Source organism: Salmo trutta, chromosome 8, assembly GCF_901001165.1.
Source record: "Salmo trutta chromosome 8, fSalTru1.1, whole genome shotgun sequence".
Classification (NCBI taxonomy): domain Eukaryota; kingdom Metazoa; phylum Chordata; class Actinopteri; order Salmoniformes; family Salmonidae; genus Salmo; species Salmo trutta.
This window is the reverse complement of record NC_042964.1, coordinates 40,360,223-40,376,277: the sequence shown is the minus strand read 5'-3', so window position 1 is coordinate 40,376,277 and position 16,055 is coordinate 40,360,223. Positions and strand designations below refer to the sequence as shown.

At 43.5% G+C, this 16,055-nt stretch overlaps 1 protein-coding gene across 15 annotated transcripts in view; it reads right to left on the bottom strand.

Annotated features, from left to right (window-relative positions):
* LOC115198931 (myosin-binding protein C, slow-type) overlaps positions 1-15,806 on the bottom strand; it is a 33,028-nt gene extending 17,222 nt beyond the window's left edge. For 7 of the 15 annotated variants that reach the window (XM_029761356.1, XM_029761348.1, XM_029761351.1 and 4 more), the window contains exons 1-12: positions 15,516-15,801; positions 9,666-9,689; positions 8,227-8,304; positions 7,085-7,270; positions 5,808-6,335; positions 4,673-4,723; positions 2,612-2,653; positions 1,943-1,984; positions 878-988; positions 437-585; positions 214-331; positions 60-108 (exon numbers count right to left, since the gene is read on the bottom strand). In XM_029761356.1, coding sequence (XP_029617216.1) covers positions 60-108; positions 214-331; positions 437-585; positions 878-988; positions 1,943-1,984; positions 2,612-2,653; positions 4,673-4,723; positions 5,808-6,335; positions 7,085-7,270; positions 8,227-8,304; positions 9,666-9,689; positions 15,516-15,537 — 1,400 coding nt within the window. In that variant the 5' untranslated portion in view covers positions 15,538-15,801. Of the gene's footprint in view, positions 1-59; positions 109-213; positions 332-436; positions 586-877; positions 989-1,942; positions 1,985-2,611; positions 2,654-4,672; positions 4,724-5,807; positions 6,336-7,084; positions 7,271-8,226; positions 8,305-9,665; positions 9,690-15,515 lie in introns of all 15 variants that reach the window. The other 8 variants (XM_029761357.1, XM_029761353.1, XM_029761359.1 and 5 more) reach the window with 8 other exon arrangements.
* Positions 15,807-16,055: the final 249 nt, after the last annotated feature.

Below are 16,055 nucleotides of genomic sequence, written 5' to 3'. Positions count from 1 at the left end.
CAAACTGTCTGTTTAAAAAAAATCTAAATAACGTGGTCAGATTGTGTTGCTCTCAATACCTTCTTTTGAAGGCTGATCGAATATCAACACTCTGTGACTGTTCCAGTTCTGAAAGACAATAATGCAAAACAATAACACAGTATATTATATTATTGCTCATGTTTCCGTGTGTGTTCTTTGCCGTATGACTGAGACTCGAATAGAGCAACAAACCTTTCACTTCCAGGTCAAAAGAACAGCTGTCAAATTTGTCCTTGTAGGTGACCTCACACCTGTAGTTTCCAGCATAGTTGTCTTTGGCCTTGATGATATGCATCTCAAATGTGTGAATCTGCAGGGCGATACATAGGTATTGGAGGGACAGCTAGGGGACCAATGTGTGTGCGTGTGTGTGTTAACATACAGTACATAGAGCTATACATGGGAGGGTGTCTACCTTGGTGCGTCGGTCAAAGGTTTCTTTCAGTTGTAAGTGCTTTCCGGTCTTGCTGGCCAGGTCCATCCATTTCCCTTTGAACCACTTGATGGTGGGTTTACGGAGCAGGTCTTGGGCCTCCACTTTGGCAACAAAGGAGATGTCTCCACCTTGTGAACATGTAAAACACAGCATGTCCATGGTGGGAATAGCCTTTGAGGTGGATAGATGTCCTACACATGGTTGGCAGAGGTCCCTTCTCTTGGAGAGAATAAATACAATAGTGAGAGAGAGACAGAGAAAGAGAGAGAGAAAGAGAGGCTATCTTTCATCATAACAAGGGAGAGAGCCAAATCTAAAAGACCTTGACCAGTACAAATATTATACATGTAAGGGTTTTAAAGTATATCATCTCTGGTCTAGAGCAGCTGTGAGAGGAGAGCTCACTCAGCAGGCACTCACCCACAGTGATGGATCCACCCTGGGGTCTTTCTATGAGCAGGCTGGACAGCGGTGGAGTGTCTACGGGCTTGTCAAGGTCCTCTGGAGCCTGTCCATCTCCGAGAGACCACACTGGTCGATCAGGAGAGACGGACACACACAATCACACAAAGACTCAACACCAACAGACCAACACACTCCTCGTATACTGTACTCAAGGGATTCAACAATCCGTCAGCACACTTCTCTGTATTCATCTGAAAGTGATATACTTCCCAAGGTAGATAGACAGACAGAAATACATTCACACGGTTCCTCAGCTGTTCATGGCAGCTGCAACATGGAAAGCATAACATTTTGCAACATGGAAAGCATAAGAACATGGAACATAGAACAAATACCTGTACTGGGAAAAGCGTTACGGGTTTTGAATGAATACCATATCGGAGGGGACACCTTTGCTGTGTGCAAAAGTGTATCGATTGATACGCTCTTCCGTTTCTAGATGCTCCGGTCTTCTTTGAGATCTCAGTGGACTAGGACTGATGTCAGCAGTCGCCATGCCCAACATGTGATGAAACTGCTATAGACAGACCTACACAGGGAGTCCCTTCAGCCCCACCCCTCGCTACCTACTGCAAAGACCCAGCTACCCTCCCCCACTTTACTTCATCTCTGACTCAAAGACTAACACCCAACTAGGTCACTTAATCATTTAATTTACTTCTTACTTATGTGAAATGTCATTCATTATCCCATGATGTTTGAAAAATATAAAGATGTCCAAAAGCCCAATAGCTTCCTACAAGCATTGGAGAGGAACGTGGGAGTTAAACTATGACATTTTAGCAAACCAGTATTTTGCATGGAGCAGAACATAGTCCAAATGAACCTGAGCTTTTAAAGAATGCCAAGCCAGGTCCCATTGGACCAGCTAAGCGGGGAAAATGAAAAGAGCCAGCTAAGAGACTAACACTGTTCGTGAGTGGGCTTGCTCCAGAGAGAATACTGCAATTCTGGAGCTCTGCTATTGAAAACGTCCCTTCAAATAGGATGGTTATTACGGCTTTTGTTACATAGTATTACCTGAGTCTTTTCTCCCCATGGCTGACACATGGATGCTATCATCTGAACAAAGACAGAGAGAAATTTACAGCATATTATAAGAAATAGTACTGTAAAGTCCACAGAAGCAAGCACACACAAACATTCAGGACCAGCAAGCAATACAAGACATCTAACAGTAAGCAAGTTGAGCCCTGACGGATTCTAACATAATGATGCAAGCTGCCAATCAAAAGCTGTAACTATGTACATTGTTGTATATTGTTAGGTTTCACCAGTGAGGAGAATCAGTTTTGAATCTGCTTTCATGCCTTTGTATTTCTTAAAATAAAGTTTTATACAAACTGCATCGTTGCATTACGATCAGAATTCCAAATGTGTTGACATAAATATGTATAACATTCATGTGCCAGACAGAAAATTGCAGAAAAGGAGACCCTTAAAATCCTTAAATTCTTATAATTTCTTTTTCATAAAAATCTATTATGGTGTTTATGCAATATGTTTCACTGTTGACAATCTTATCTCTTAAGGTTGGAAAAATAACTAACTTCAAAAATCACACAAAACACCTTCTAGAAATAAACATGTCTCCGAACATGTTTCCTACATCCAGGCAGTTGTAACATTCTGATCAAAACGACCAGTTTGGTCAGAGCTATAGTTGTATGATTAACAGAAAGATCTTACTAGGCAGCTCAATAGACAGTTTCTTGGCTGTATTGGCATCCTCTGTGAAAGAAAGCACAGTATTACTGGTATTAATTTGTGTTTTTAACTAGTCAATTTATTGGACTCTGGTGAGGAATATTTCGATTGACCCTTTGTGATGATTGACAAAAAAAGTATGACAAATTGTGGCCTTGTAATCAGAAAAAATATGAAATGAAACCTCCAATTACTTTTACCAACAATTTCCAATGAATTAAATATGAATACATATAACACAATTCAAGACAAGAGAACCGGTATGGTATCAACATAATTGAGGTCTAGGACAAACCAAAACATGTATAATATCATCATATATATATATATATACACACATAACATATAATACACATACAGTATACATGATGAGCATACGTGGCATGAATGGTACTTATGTGTGTATATTCCAAGCCTTCAGAAAGTATTCACACCCTTTGACTTATTCCACATTTTGTTGTGTTACAGCCTGAATTCAAAATGGATTAAATCGTTTTTTTCCCCTCTCACCCATCTACACACAATACCTCATAATGACAAACTGAAAACATTCAATGTCATCTTGGTAAGCAACTCCAGTGTATGTTTGTCCTTGTGTTTTAGGTTATTGTCCTGCTGAAATGTGCATTTGTCTCCCAGTATCTGTTGGAAAGCAGACTGAACCAGGTTTTCCTCTAGGATTTTGCCTCTGTTTAGCTCTATTCTGTTTCTTTTTATCCTAAAAAAACTCCCTAGTCTTTGCCACATTTTTAGCAGTTTTACTTTATTCCCTTATTGCAAACAGGATGCATGTTTTGGATTTTTTTTTTTATGTACAGGCTTCCTTCTTTTCACTCTGTCATTTATGTTAGTATTGTGGAGTAACTACAATGTTGTTGATCCATCCTCCGTTTTTTCCTATCACAGCCATTCAACTCTGTAACTGTTTTAAAGTTACCATTGGCCTCATGGTGAAATCCCTGAGCGGTTTCCTTCCTCACCGGGCAACTGAGTTAGGAAGGACGCCTGTATCTTTGTAGCGACAGTGCAATATTGATACACCATCCAAAGTGTAATTAGTAACTTCACCATGCTCAAAAGGATATTCAGTCTTTTTTTTTACCCATCTAACAATAGGTGCCCTTCTTTGTAAGGTATTGGAAAACATCCCTGGTCTTTGTAGTTGAATCTGTGTTTGAAATTCACTGCTTGACTGAGGGACCTTAAAGATGCGTGGGGTACAAAGATGAGGTAGTCATTCAAAAATCATGTTAAACACTATCATTACACACAGAGTGACTCCCTGCAACTTATTATGTGACTTATTAGGCACATTTTTACTCCTGAACTTATTTGGGCTTGCCATAACAAAGAGGTTGAATACTTATTGACTCAAGATATTATTGACTAAAGCTTTTCATTTTTAAGTAATTTGTAAACATTTCCAAAAACTTAATTCAACTTTGACATCATTGTGTGTAGGCCAGTGACACAAAATCTCAATTTAATCCATTTTAAATTCAGGCGGTAAGACAACAAAATGTAGAAAAAGTCAAGGTGTGTGAATACTTTCTGAAGGCATTGTATGTGTATATATACACAGTATACATGTCAGATGTGATCTTCACATCCATACCTTTATTTGAGAATTATAATAAATAAAGGTTTGTGTGCTTGTAGGAATTATGCTTTGGCATTTTTTAATTGGCATGCATGTAAACAACATATGTATGTGATATGCACAAACATATATTGCAATAGTTTAGGAGCTGATCCTGAATATTCTAACCAGCAAAATGCCATGTGCCAGTATTAAATGCATATCAGGAATATTTTCCAAAGGTCTGAGAAAAACCTGCTGTCTAAAAGACAGGTAAGAGACCCATTCACCATCTATCCATAGTGTTCTCTATAGTTAAACTCTTCCCCACAGTAACTGTCTCCTGCAAAATTGACTTTTGGGGTGTTGATAGGAGCCCTGTCCTATAGTGGAGTCTCCATGGTAACCGACTTGACAAGATGGGAAAGGGGGGGAAATGAGGATGGTTTGTCATGGTTACCAACCTGGTGGGGGCGGTGGTGATGGGGTGTTGGTTGTAGCGTCATCATCTTTATCTGCAATAAAGGTGTGATTGACACAGACCCACCTATCAAAACGCTCCAAGTCCATCACCGGCAAGGCAGGCCAACAAGACAAGCCACAAGACAAAGCATGCAAGACAAGACAGGACATGGGACCGGCACGACACAACACCACCACATATGCATGTCTTTGAAATGGATAGATGAAGTGTACGAGACCACAAACGTGTTGATCGTGAGATCGAAGCGTGTCCTGTGAGAGATCACACCAGTGTCTATGAGATGGAAGTGGACAGTGATGTGAGAGATCACACGTGTACTTAAGATAAAGGAATTATGCGTAACACCACAAGCTTGGTTTAGGAAAGCTGGAAGCACAAGTGAGAAGCACTGTGAGAGGAAGAGAGAGATTGAAGTTGACAAGCAGCGGCCAGAAGAACACACGAATGTCCACAAGGGATATGAAAGATTAAAGACCTAACTATCCAAGATAAGCCCTGTTACTTGAGAAACTTGTCGTCAATCAAAAGAGTAACTGAGCTCAGCTCCACCTCCAGAGACGTTATAGAGAGTAATGTTGGGCGGTATCCAGATTTTCATCCCGTTTCTGTACCACCCCGGGGTATACGGTATTACCGGAAGTCCACACAAGGGGTGCTATTTCTTAAAATAGAGAGAGCGTTCAAGGGGGTTGGGGGTTGAGTAAAACAGAAGCGACATATGAAACTGACCTTTGTTGTGGTAAAAAGGCACTGGAGCAATGCTGAGTGATGAGTGACAACTGCGGAGAGATATAACCTTCCATACATCTAGATCAGCTGCTGCTGCAGCGGCTGTCAACAGCACTGTGCTTGTTGCTACAGTATAGCCTCACTATGAAACCTAGACCCTCAGCTATAAACAGTCTGTAAACTGTACTGAGAGGAATAGACACAGAAAACACACACGCCACGCACACAATAATACACACACAAACATACACACACCAACACATGTTTGTGCATACGCAAATAAACGTAGCCTACCTATATACACACACACACACACACACACACGTTCTTGCATATGCACATACACTTGTTCGTGCATTTGCACAGACACACACACTCTTCCAGACCTGCTGGAGGTGGGGGTGGGGTAACCTGCACCGTAACAACTGGTTCTGGAGGTGGAGGTGGTGGTGGGGTAACCATTGTAACAACAGGCTCTGGCGGTTGGGTAACCCCCATAACAACTGGTTCTGGAGGTGGTGGTGGTGGTGGGGTAACCCCCATAACAACTGGTTCTGGAGGTGGTGGTGGGGTAACCACTGTAACAACAGGCTCGGGCGGTTGGGTAACCTCCGTAACAACTGGTTCTGGAGGTGGTGGTGGGGTAACCTCCGTAACAACTGGTTCTGGAGGTGGAGGTGGTGTAACCACTGTAACAACAGGCTCGGGCGGTTGGGTAACCTCCGTAACAACTGGTTCTGGAGGTGGTGGTGGTGGTGGGGTAACCACTGTAAGAACAGGCTCTGGCGGTTGGGTAACCTCCATAACAACTGGTTCTGGAGGTGGAGGTGGTGGTGGGGTAACCACTGTAACAACAGGCTCTGGCGGTTGGGTAACCTCCGTAACAACTGGCTCTGCTTCCTCCTTCACGGTTGCTGAATTGGGACAAGGCTCTCACAGATTAAAGTTACCGTCCATCTCCTCCACTCACACAGCACCAAGTTTCTTTCAGTCATCAATTTCTAATACAAACAAACTGCTAACTCCAACTGTATGTGCCGTAAAGTTGTCGTACTGAACTGTGCACACAGCAGACACGCTGCATTTACATGTAGCCTATATGTGCTGTTTGACCATGACAAAGCTATCAGACACGACTTTGAGGACACTTCCGCCTTAGAAGAATTAGAACTTACTGTATATAAAAATGCACTAGTCGACAATCTGCAGAAAGCAAAGCATGAACCAATGTATGGCTGTTGTAGTGTAAATGCCAATGAAGTTTATCACATTGGGTCATAGCAGCCATTGAGGCAAAAGGTGTCTCTGTCTGTCATTACAAACAGTGCTTCAATCCAAATAAAACCCTTGTTCATACAGATTCTATCAGTCCATTGCCTGATTTGAATGGAACTTTGGCCCATATGATCTATTGGGAGAAGATAAAGGGCCTTAGCAAAGACCAGCACTATGGATCTGACTATTACAGACTAGAGTCAAACTGCTTCAATCAATGGTTTGAGAGTGGGACAATTGAACGGACGCGCTTGTTACTATTTATGAGTAGGGCCTGGAGTTTTTCCTAACCATATGACCTGATCAGGAAAAACTCTGGGCCTTCCGTTATAGTAAACAGCATGCGCTTTGACTGTGAATGGCTTGAGACTGAGTGAATTTGACTTACCAGGCGGTGGGGGTGAGCAAGGGGACGGGGCCTCCTCCTTTACTTCAGAGTTCACAGACTCGACTTGCTCTTTAGCCCCGACCGCAACCGCCTCTGGTTCTGGTTCTTTAGACCCATTCTCTACTGGTTCTGGCTTAATCACCTCTATGGGCTGTGGATCCTTCCCCTCAGTCTCTACCGGTTGTTCTGTACAGCAGATAACAGTGCCAGGCTGGAGCAGCATGCCTTGAGCAAAAGCACTGGCAGCCTCTCAAAACACTGCAGTATATATATATATATGAGGTGCTGGCTGGGCATGAATAAGCATAGATAGCCAGCAACCAGAATGGGTCTTTCCATTGACAGTTATGTCTGAATGCATGACAGGCGATCAAAATTGATACAAATTGTAAAAAGTTATCTTTGCCAACCACCAAGTAAAAATTAAGGGATGTTACCAATCTGGTCATTGCACATCTATAGCTAGTCCTGGAGGCTTCAAGGAAGTATAGTTTTACTTATTCAGCAAGCTTGTACAAGACTTAATTGCAATGTACCACAAGCTCTAAAAAAACTATTTTCATTATTTCACATAGCAAATCATAACAGTTCCCAGAAATTTGAACGTGACATTGTCAACGGAATCTATTATTAGTCTAATGACGGCTACCTGCTGAATGTAACAATTAAACCTATACTTCCTCATTCACACTGAATGTACTTCCTGTGGACAATTCCATATTCCAATACAATACTTCAGCACCTCATACAGACACACACACACACACAACGTTGACATACTTGGTAGAACAAGCACAAGCCAGTATTGGGGACAAAGCATCACAGCAATGCGAGCACGGGAGTGTGTTACAGTAGCAGCAGTGCAATTACGGAATTATGTGCATCATATGTGCTGTTTATCAGGAAGTTGATTTATTCGGATCGCACGTAGACTATTTCGACTTATATGCGTTATGTTTGCATGTGAACGTGTGTGTCGTCGAGGAACAGTTGAGAAATCCCATTACAAAACAAGAAAAACAAGAACGGTGGACACACAACAACAAACACGCGTGTTGTCAGTGTGGTGTGCAAATTAATCACCTGGGAAGAGTGGGGAAGGGGAGAAAAGAGGGGCATGACACCAGTGCATTGTTACCCACCTGGGGGTGGAGGTGAGACCTCGAGGGATATCTCAGGTGTGGGCATTGGCGCCTCACTACTGTCTGTGGCAACACTCTCTGAGTATGTGACAAATATAGCAGGGATGGAAGAGCTGCATTTAATAGCGCAAAGCCTCCACATCTAGCCTTTAACATACTCACTCTCACACCAATGGGCATACTAACTCACTGTATGCCCGACCTCACTCGCCATTTTCCACTCAGTCACACACAGATTGGGACACATACAGTAAATCTACTGTATTCGTTCGTACATATGCATGCACAATATCAAGTGGGATATTTTCTGAGTGTAGATGAACAAATTTTCCCTTCAAGATTTTTTTTGTAGAGCCATTTGGCTGAACCAGATTCATTGTTTTGGAGCTTGACCATGAGGGAATGTATTTTTATTTCATTTTAAATGTAACCTTTATTTAAACTAGGCAAGTCAGTTAAGAACAAATTCTTATTTACAATGACGGCCGAGGAACAGTGGGTTAACTGCCTTGTTCAGGGGCAGAACGACAGATTTACACCTTGTCAGCTCTGGGATTCGATTCAGCAACCTTTCGGTTACTGGCTCAACGCTCTAGGCTACCTGCCGCCCCAAAGTTGATGGATGAAATACATTACAGGTTTCAAATGTGTCCTTCACTTACTGTATGACAGGTTTATTCCGAATTAATTTTGTCCAAATCTTTCTGGAGTATTCTTACTTTTGACTTTAAACTACACTATCAAATCTGAGACAATTCTCATTCTGAAGCACAATTGCGATATTTATGACACAATTACGATTTAATACTTTCAAAGAAGAACGTAAAATCAAATAAGTGCCCGGCCAGGGATACATTTAGCCTAAACCTGTCTGTGAGGAGAGCTATTCCCCCCACTGTACAAAGCCACAGGCCCAAGACGCTGCCGCTACTCCCAAGGTCAAAGCCTGGTGTCGGCAGGCAGCCAATAACATGCCAGCGCCCTGGTCACATGGGGGGGGCAGGAGTGTCAGCTGAATCAACAGGCCTGGATCAGCCGGTCCGCCGGGGGAATGTGTAGATTCTGACCACTCGGTCGTCACCACTGACCACTGAGCCACAGTAGTACAACAGTTATATTGCCAAGGACATGTAGACCCTCCACATTTACACTTTTGCAGTGTTTAAACCAGTGACCGTGTTTCCACATTCACACTGAAGTTGGAAGTGGAGTAGTCACATCCCATACATCCTCAGTAGTACCTTAATATGATTTCACATTTGCACAAACATGGTTTCCACCATCCAATAGACCAAAACTGCCAACCTAATATGGGATACATTCTCTCCTGCTTAACATAACCAATGTTTCCCATAATAATTATCTCATACCAACTGGTCTGCTCAAAGCCAGTGCTGTGTGAGGTGAAAGAACATTGTTCGGCATCACCCTTTACTGACCTTTTTCACCATTGGGCGTCTCATCTGCAAAACAGAGACAAAAGAGAACAATTCAAAACGGGGCATTTTTGATCTAGTCAATTTGTTGCGTGCCACAGCAACTATCAAAATATTGATACTGTAAGTGGACACATCAAAGCAGCATGTGACCATTTTGAAGGTCAGATGTATACATGTTACACAGTTTAATGTATAGTATCATGACTAGGATGCTACTGCTATAAGCCTATGTCTTATGTCCCCAGTGAGCCACATCATCCCTGTGGTGCACAGCACCTTGTGTCTGGACACTATATATTTTATTTATTTATTTAATTTCACCTTTATTTAACCAGGTAGGCTAGTTGAGAACAAGTTCTCATTTGCAACTGGGACCTGGCCAAGATAAAGCACAGCAATTCAACACATACAACAACACAGAGTTACACATGGAATAAACAAAACATACAGTCAACAATACAGTAGAACACATAAGAATACAGTAGAAACTGATTATAAAGGTACCAATTGACACACGTTGTTTGAACTCTGCACTGTCTGGACTGATCAAACCCGCATAGCGGGTCATGGCACCTATTTGGACACTACAATCTAAACCTATTAAAGGGACCTAAAGCTAGGCCTCAGTGGATCAACGTCTCTATACATCCCTTGGTACACCCTAGCCTATTGGGTTTGAATGTTTACCTTGTGTGTTATTAATGGGCTAATACAACAGAGTCACGTGTGTGTTCAGCGGGGAAGGTTAGATTGAAAATCTCCACTTTTGCACAACACAGTGGTTCTTCCTCTTTCCTCTTCCTATTGAAAGTCAATGCAAGTTTCACAAAGTTCCATTCTGATGTCATGTGTCAATATGCAGACTGGAGGAAAGGGGATTCCACCCAATCGTCACATTAGCCTGGTAGACTGAGGATGGATTACACAGTAACAGGCAAACACAGACATGGAGACCCCAGCAGACAGTGACAGATAGAGGCTACAAGAAGAGCACTTACCCCAAGACTGATATCAACCCACAGGGACTTTGGCATCAATAATAACAGATGTATATCTTGAGCCTGATAACCACGCTTATACCACTCACATTTGCATACAGTACAAGAAAACACAGGCTTTTTTGGGGGGGGGGGGGGGGCATCACACATACTGGCATCACACATAAAGTAAATAGAATGATTCGAAAGAAGGAGTCTTAGTGATTGACAAAAGGAAAAATGAGAGTGGCCGTGTCTAAATACCCGAATGCCGTGTCTGCAACAAGATGTCTATTTCCTATGCTTCACCAGCACATTGGTGCGTGACAATATACATTTTAGAAAAGTGCAAGTATTCCAGAGAAATATACTGCAATTGGCATAATACATTTTACAGGCTTTTACATGTAATATGTTTGATGCTGAAAGCTATCCTTTTCCATATTTTTCAGGAGTTAAAAGTTCCAGGTGCATGGTAACAATTCGATAAGTTGAAAGAAAAGGGAAACCCGCACACTGCTCTCGCTAGTATCACTGTTGTTTATGACGAAAAAAGAAACCCACATACTGCTCTCGCTAGTATCACCGATGTTTATGATGAAAAAAGAAACCTGCACACTGCTCTCGCTAGTAGCACTTTTTTATTGAAGCTTACATGTCGGCCTCTCTGCCTTCGTCAGAGCTTTTTGCTCTACTAAACTAAATAAACCATCTTTTGTATAATAATTGATTACATTTCAATAGCGCTTTCATAATCTCAAAGTGCATCAAAAGTAAAAAACAAAGAAGCAATACATCATGAGTAGTCTAGCTTTAGTTAGCTAGGTCAACCAATACATCATCATGAGTAGCCTAGCTTTAGTTAGCTAGGTCAACCAAGTCTGAGTGCATGCATCCTCCAAAGATGGAGGGGACAGTTCATGGCTTGATCAGAGGAAGATGTTCAGGGACATGGTTGATAAAGATGGAGTCTGATGACGATCTTGTTGTGGGCTGCTCTGGGAGTCGGGTAATTCTGGACTTCCTTCACAATGTATAGCACCCACTTGGGTGATGCCTCAGCAGCTCTGGGTGCCAGAAATCTCACCACCCGAGTAGTAGCCAGTCGTCCTCATTACGAGCCATCTGCCTCAGCACTGCATTCCTCTACTGCATCTGTCATTACTTTCAAGCTTCAGGTGACTCTTCCATTAATACATCCAAATGCTAACTTTTTAGCTAACGTAAGCCCAAAACAACAACACGGAAAGGTCACTGGGTGGGTCTACAGATGATCATTTCCGGTTCATATGAAGACGTAACTGACGGTGCATTCAAGACAGCGGGGAACTTAGGGGGGAAAAAACTGCTACGATTGGGAAAATTATTTTTGAACGGTCATCCAACTCGGAATTACAAGTCAGAAACTCTGGCATCAACTTTGAGCTTTGACTTCTCTGATCTGAAGATCACCGACGTTCTGATTTTTCCCAGTCTGAGCTTGTTTTGTTTCCGTATTCCCAGTTGTCTTGAACGGACCAAAAGTAGTACATTTCGGCTGTGGCATACTGCATACTTTTTACTAAACAGTGTGTGCTAAATAGTATGTAGTACGATTAGTACACAGTATGCAGTTTAAGGAAGTAGTAGGCAAGCCAGATTTCGGACACGGACACTGACTGACTGAGCAAGGGAAGGAGAGGAAAAAGAGAGGGGGTGTAGGGGGAATTTTTGGAAGGTGATGACAGTGTACTCCCACAACTCTGTTGCTAGCCTGTCCATTTCCACAGAGAGTGGCACTCAGCGATGAGCACTAGGCCTGGCACAACAGCCTGTGAATTCTGCAGGGATGCCAGCCTTGCCACGCTACACTGTGCCAGGCAAGACAGGTCCTTTGTTAATGATCTGGAGAAATACTGTGCATTACTGTGCCATTCCTGTCTCTCTCTCTCTGTAAGACAGTCTGCCATGCCCCATTGTGACTTCTCTGTCCTCTCCCTTCACATCTATTGCCTTTGCCAATTTCCTCTGTCTTTTTAATATACAGTAACTCCCATCCATCTCTCATTCCTAAATCCCTGTGTGCCTAATTACAGTAATACTGTACATACTGTAATCCAAAGTCCAAACACTATTAGATCCATAATGACTTCCCAACCACTCGACTCTCCAGTCTGCAACACAGCCAAAACCCTGTTGTCCAGCTACTCCTTTGTGATTCCCACCGGACACTCCAGTTCAGATTTAGACATTGTCACACCTCACCAAAAACTTGACGTTGGCTCATCACATCAGAATCCTATAGGGTCTCACAAACACACACATCAATGTGCATTACAGGGAGGCATTCTTTGTCTCCTCGTGGAGATCATGAGCGCAGAGAAAGGTTTTGTTTCACCTCAGTGAACTCCCCAGTGCAGCTGACCACGCTGCAGGTATGTTCAGCTGTCGCCCCTGCTGCTGTGCAGACAGATGGGCTCATGGTGATCCCAATGAGAGCCAAGCTGCCGTCTCTTCTTAATATAGACCCCAGAACTTTTGAATGCACACCTTTTATCATCACCCCTTCTTTGTGACTATTGTGTGTCAGTCGGACCAGCGGTCCACATAAGGGATAGTGTCCGTTCGTTGCAGAATGACAGACTCTTGATTCCTAGGAGCGCTGAGAATGAGTGCTGCTAGAAGTGAAAAGGCCACAGAAAGAAACTGCTGACGACCTCAGTGTGGATGTGGGGCTGTGGTTTGGTGATTAGCAGCCAACAGGGTCTCCCTGTGTTGTTTACCTAAGGGCTTGATTTATGTGGAGTGGAATTCGGAAAGCGACGACCATGCTGTCTGAGGTAACGGAGCAGGGAGAGTGATGAGGGCTGAGCGGTTGTAAATATACCGAGGTGAGGATGTGGGCTTTCTTCCCACTGAAACCCAAGACTTTTGCTGAGAACAGGCACAGTCTGTGTAGTGGATGATGCTGGTCTTTTGACTCTGGGTGGGAGTTTTAATGACCGTACGTCTGACCCATTAGTGCCCTGAGTGAATCATCACCTAAAATGATGGTGTGACAATGGCGGGTGGTGAGGGAGAAAGTGAGGGAGTGAGAGCGCAAGAGAGAGAGAGCGAGAGACAGCGAGCGAGAGAGGATTAAAAGTCTGCTCATTATGAACTATTTCAGGGACCAAGGAATCCAGGTCCCAAGAGCTCCAAGGGCCACTCAGCCAGCCAGTCAGTCTGTCATCTCTCATCCTGCTTTTTAAAGACTTGAGTCTGCAGTCTAAACCAACACCACATCCAGCAGCCTCCTCCTCTTCAGCTGTTCAGAGTCATTTATAACAACAATACTTTTTTCACAGTCATTTATCTAGTCTTCTGCAACAGAGCAGCTATTTATGGAAGGCGGTTGTTTGTGGACTGGCATGCAACTGCATCCCCTTCCCCTATGTGTTTGTCTCCAACGGGATGATGAATGTTTATTATGCTGGATGAACTTTCTGGAGGCATCTCTCCTGTACTAGTAAAACCCACTTTATAGTAGTGCTGTGTGTTATATGTGTACAAGAGGAAGCTAAGCTGTCCAACAGTGTCATGGTGCCTCACCCCAAAGCGACATTGTAGATGTTAAACTTCTAGCTCACCCAGCCTCTGCTACACTACATTGAGATGTTGACATTTATTGAGAGCCCTATCAAAGCAACACAGGCAAACAATAAACTGGTACTGAAACGCGAATGAGGCCAGTAAAGTGAATGGTATGATTTGTGCTCACAGCTGACTTTGTAAAGATGCCAAAAGGTGGATTGGAGCAGTTGCTGCATACCTGGTCTAGTCCCAAAATGTATTGCCACCATATTTATTGTATCATTCCCATGAAAGCAATCTTGCAAAGCCCTCCCATTCTAGCCTATAAGCCCCATGGTCCTGCAGAGGAGAGAATACACCGGCAGAGTGGCCTGGATGTATGTGTGGAGAGAAGAGAGTGTGTGCTATTCCTGATGTGTGGGTACTGCTGCAGATAAAGCTACGGTCCACCAGAAGATAAACGGTTTTAGAAGAAAACTTGTTATTCACTCCGTTGTGGTGGTGTTCAAGTGATGAATATACTGTTCTGTTCCTGTACATGGGAATGTCTTACTATTGAGCAAAGTCCCCAAAGACCGGAACTAATGGAGAGGGAGGAAGTACTAGAATAGCAGAATTACAAACAAGACGGACACAGAGTGATTAAGTCTATGCAGACTAGCAGCGATATGCTATTGAGGGCTCTGCCATAGAAAGGAGGAGGGAGATGAATATGGAGTTGAATATGGGGGATGGGTTTGAGAAATCTTGTTTGGCTTCTGCTGCACAATAACATGTCATCCACCCTGCCATCGATTCATCAGTCATCAGCAAGACCAAGGATAGAATGTATCCATCATCCGGATGGCATCTTCATTCCAACACTATCCCAAGAGTCCATCCAGATTACATCACCCTTCAGGGGTCTTCCTCGCTGGTGTCCAGCTCAGGCCAGCGCAAAGCACCAGGGATCATTAACATTCCTCCACCAGGGCTCATCACGTCTCCCTCCAGTGGACTCCTAATCACCATGAGACCACTGTCCATCATGCCAACAGCAGCAACAACAGTTTTTTTTATAAACCTCCTGAATCTCCATCTCCACAGATGAGGTAGAAACATCCAAGCAGAAATACAATACTGTTGTCGCCAAAGTCACTTTCTCAATTACCGTGAGCAAATTCCTGGGAACTCTCAAAGTATAGTTTGGAGAACTTATTTTGTCTAATGCTAAATGACTACTCAATAATGCCAACAAACGAAATTATAATATTCTGTTGTACAGTACAGTTTTCTGAAACCCTTTCTGTACACTCAGTGAGGAGAACAGGGGCGCTCCTACCTTTTTTTGTGGGCTCTGGCATCTTGAGCCGGGTCCCAAGAAAAGCGTCAAGGAATGAAAAGCTGCAGGTCGGTAGGTGCCTTCAGATCAGCGTGATTGTATGGGAGGCCAGGTGGGGCGTGGGAGCCCTCAGTCCAGAGGGAGAGAGATAAAGATGGGCGACCACCAGGGAAATTCTCTGGGACCCACAGACCAGAGTGATGGGAAGAGATGAGCAGGGCACAGTGTGGAACAGTATGGGAATCTCAATGGGGGAGAGGCGGCACTGTGACACATCTAGGAGACAGGCTTCCTGTCTTTATATAGCAGAGCAGCAGGCCCCTCCTCTCTCTAGCTGACAGTACAGCTCCATCCTACCCCCAGCATCACTGTCCTCACTGGCCTCTATGCCAGCTCTATAGGCTGCTCTCCCAGGGATTCGGTGTGGTGCTAGGTGGGGAGACTCTGGCAGCGGAGTGGTTCTTATTCGAAAGGCTCTAATTCCTCGTCCAAACAGTGGTGGATCCAAATGATTGGTTTCTGATGACTTCCTGAAGGTTG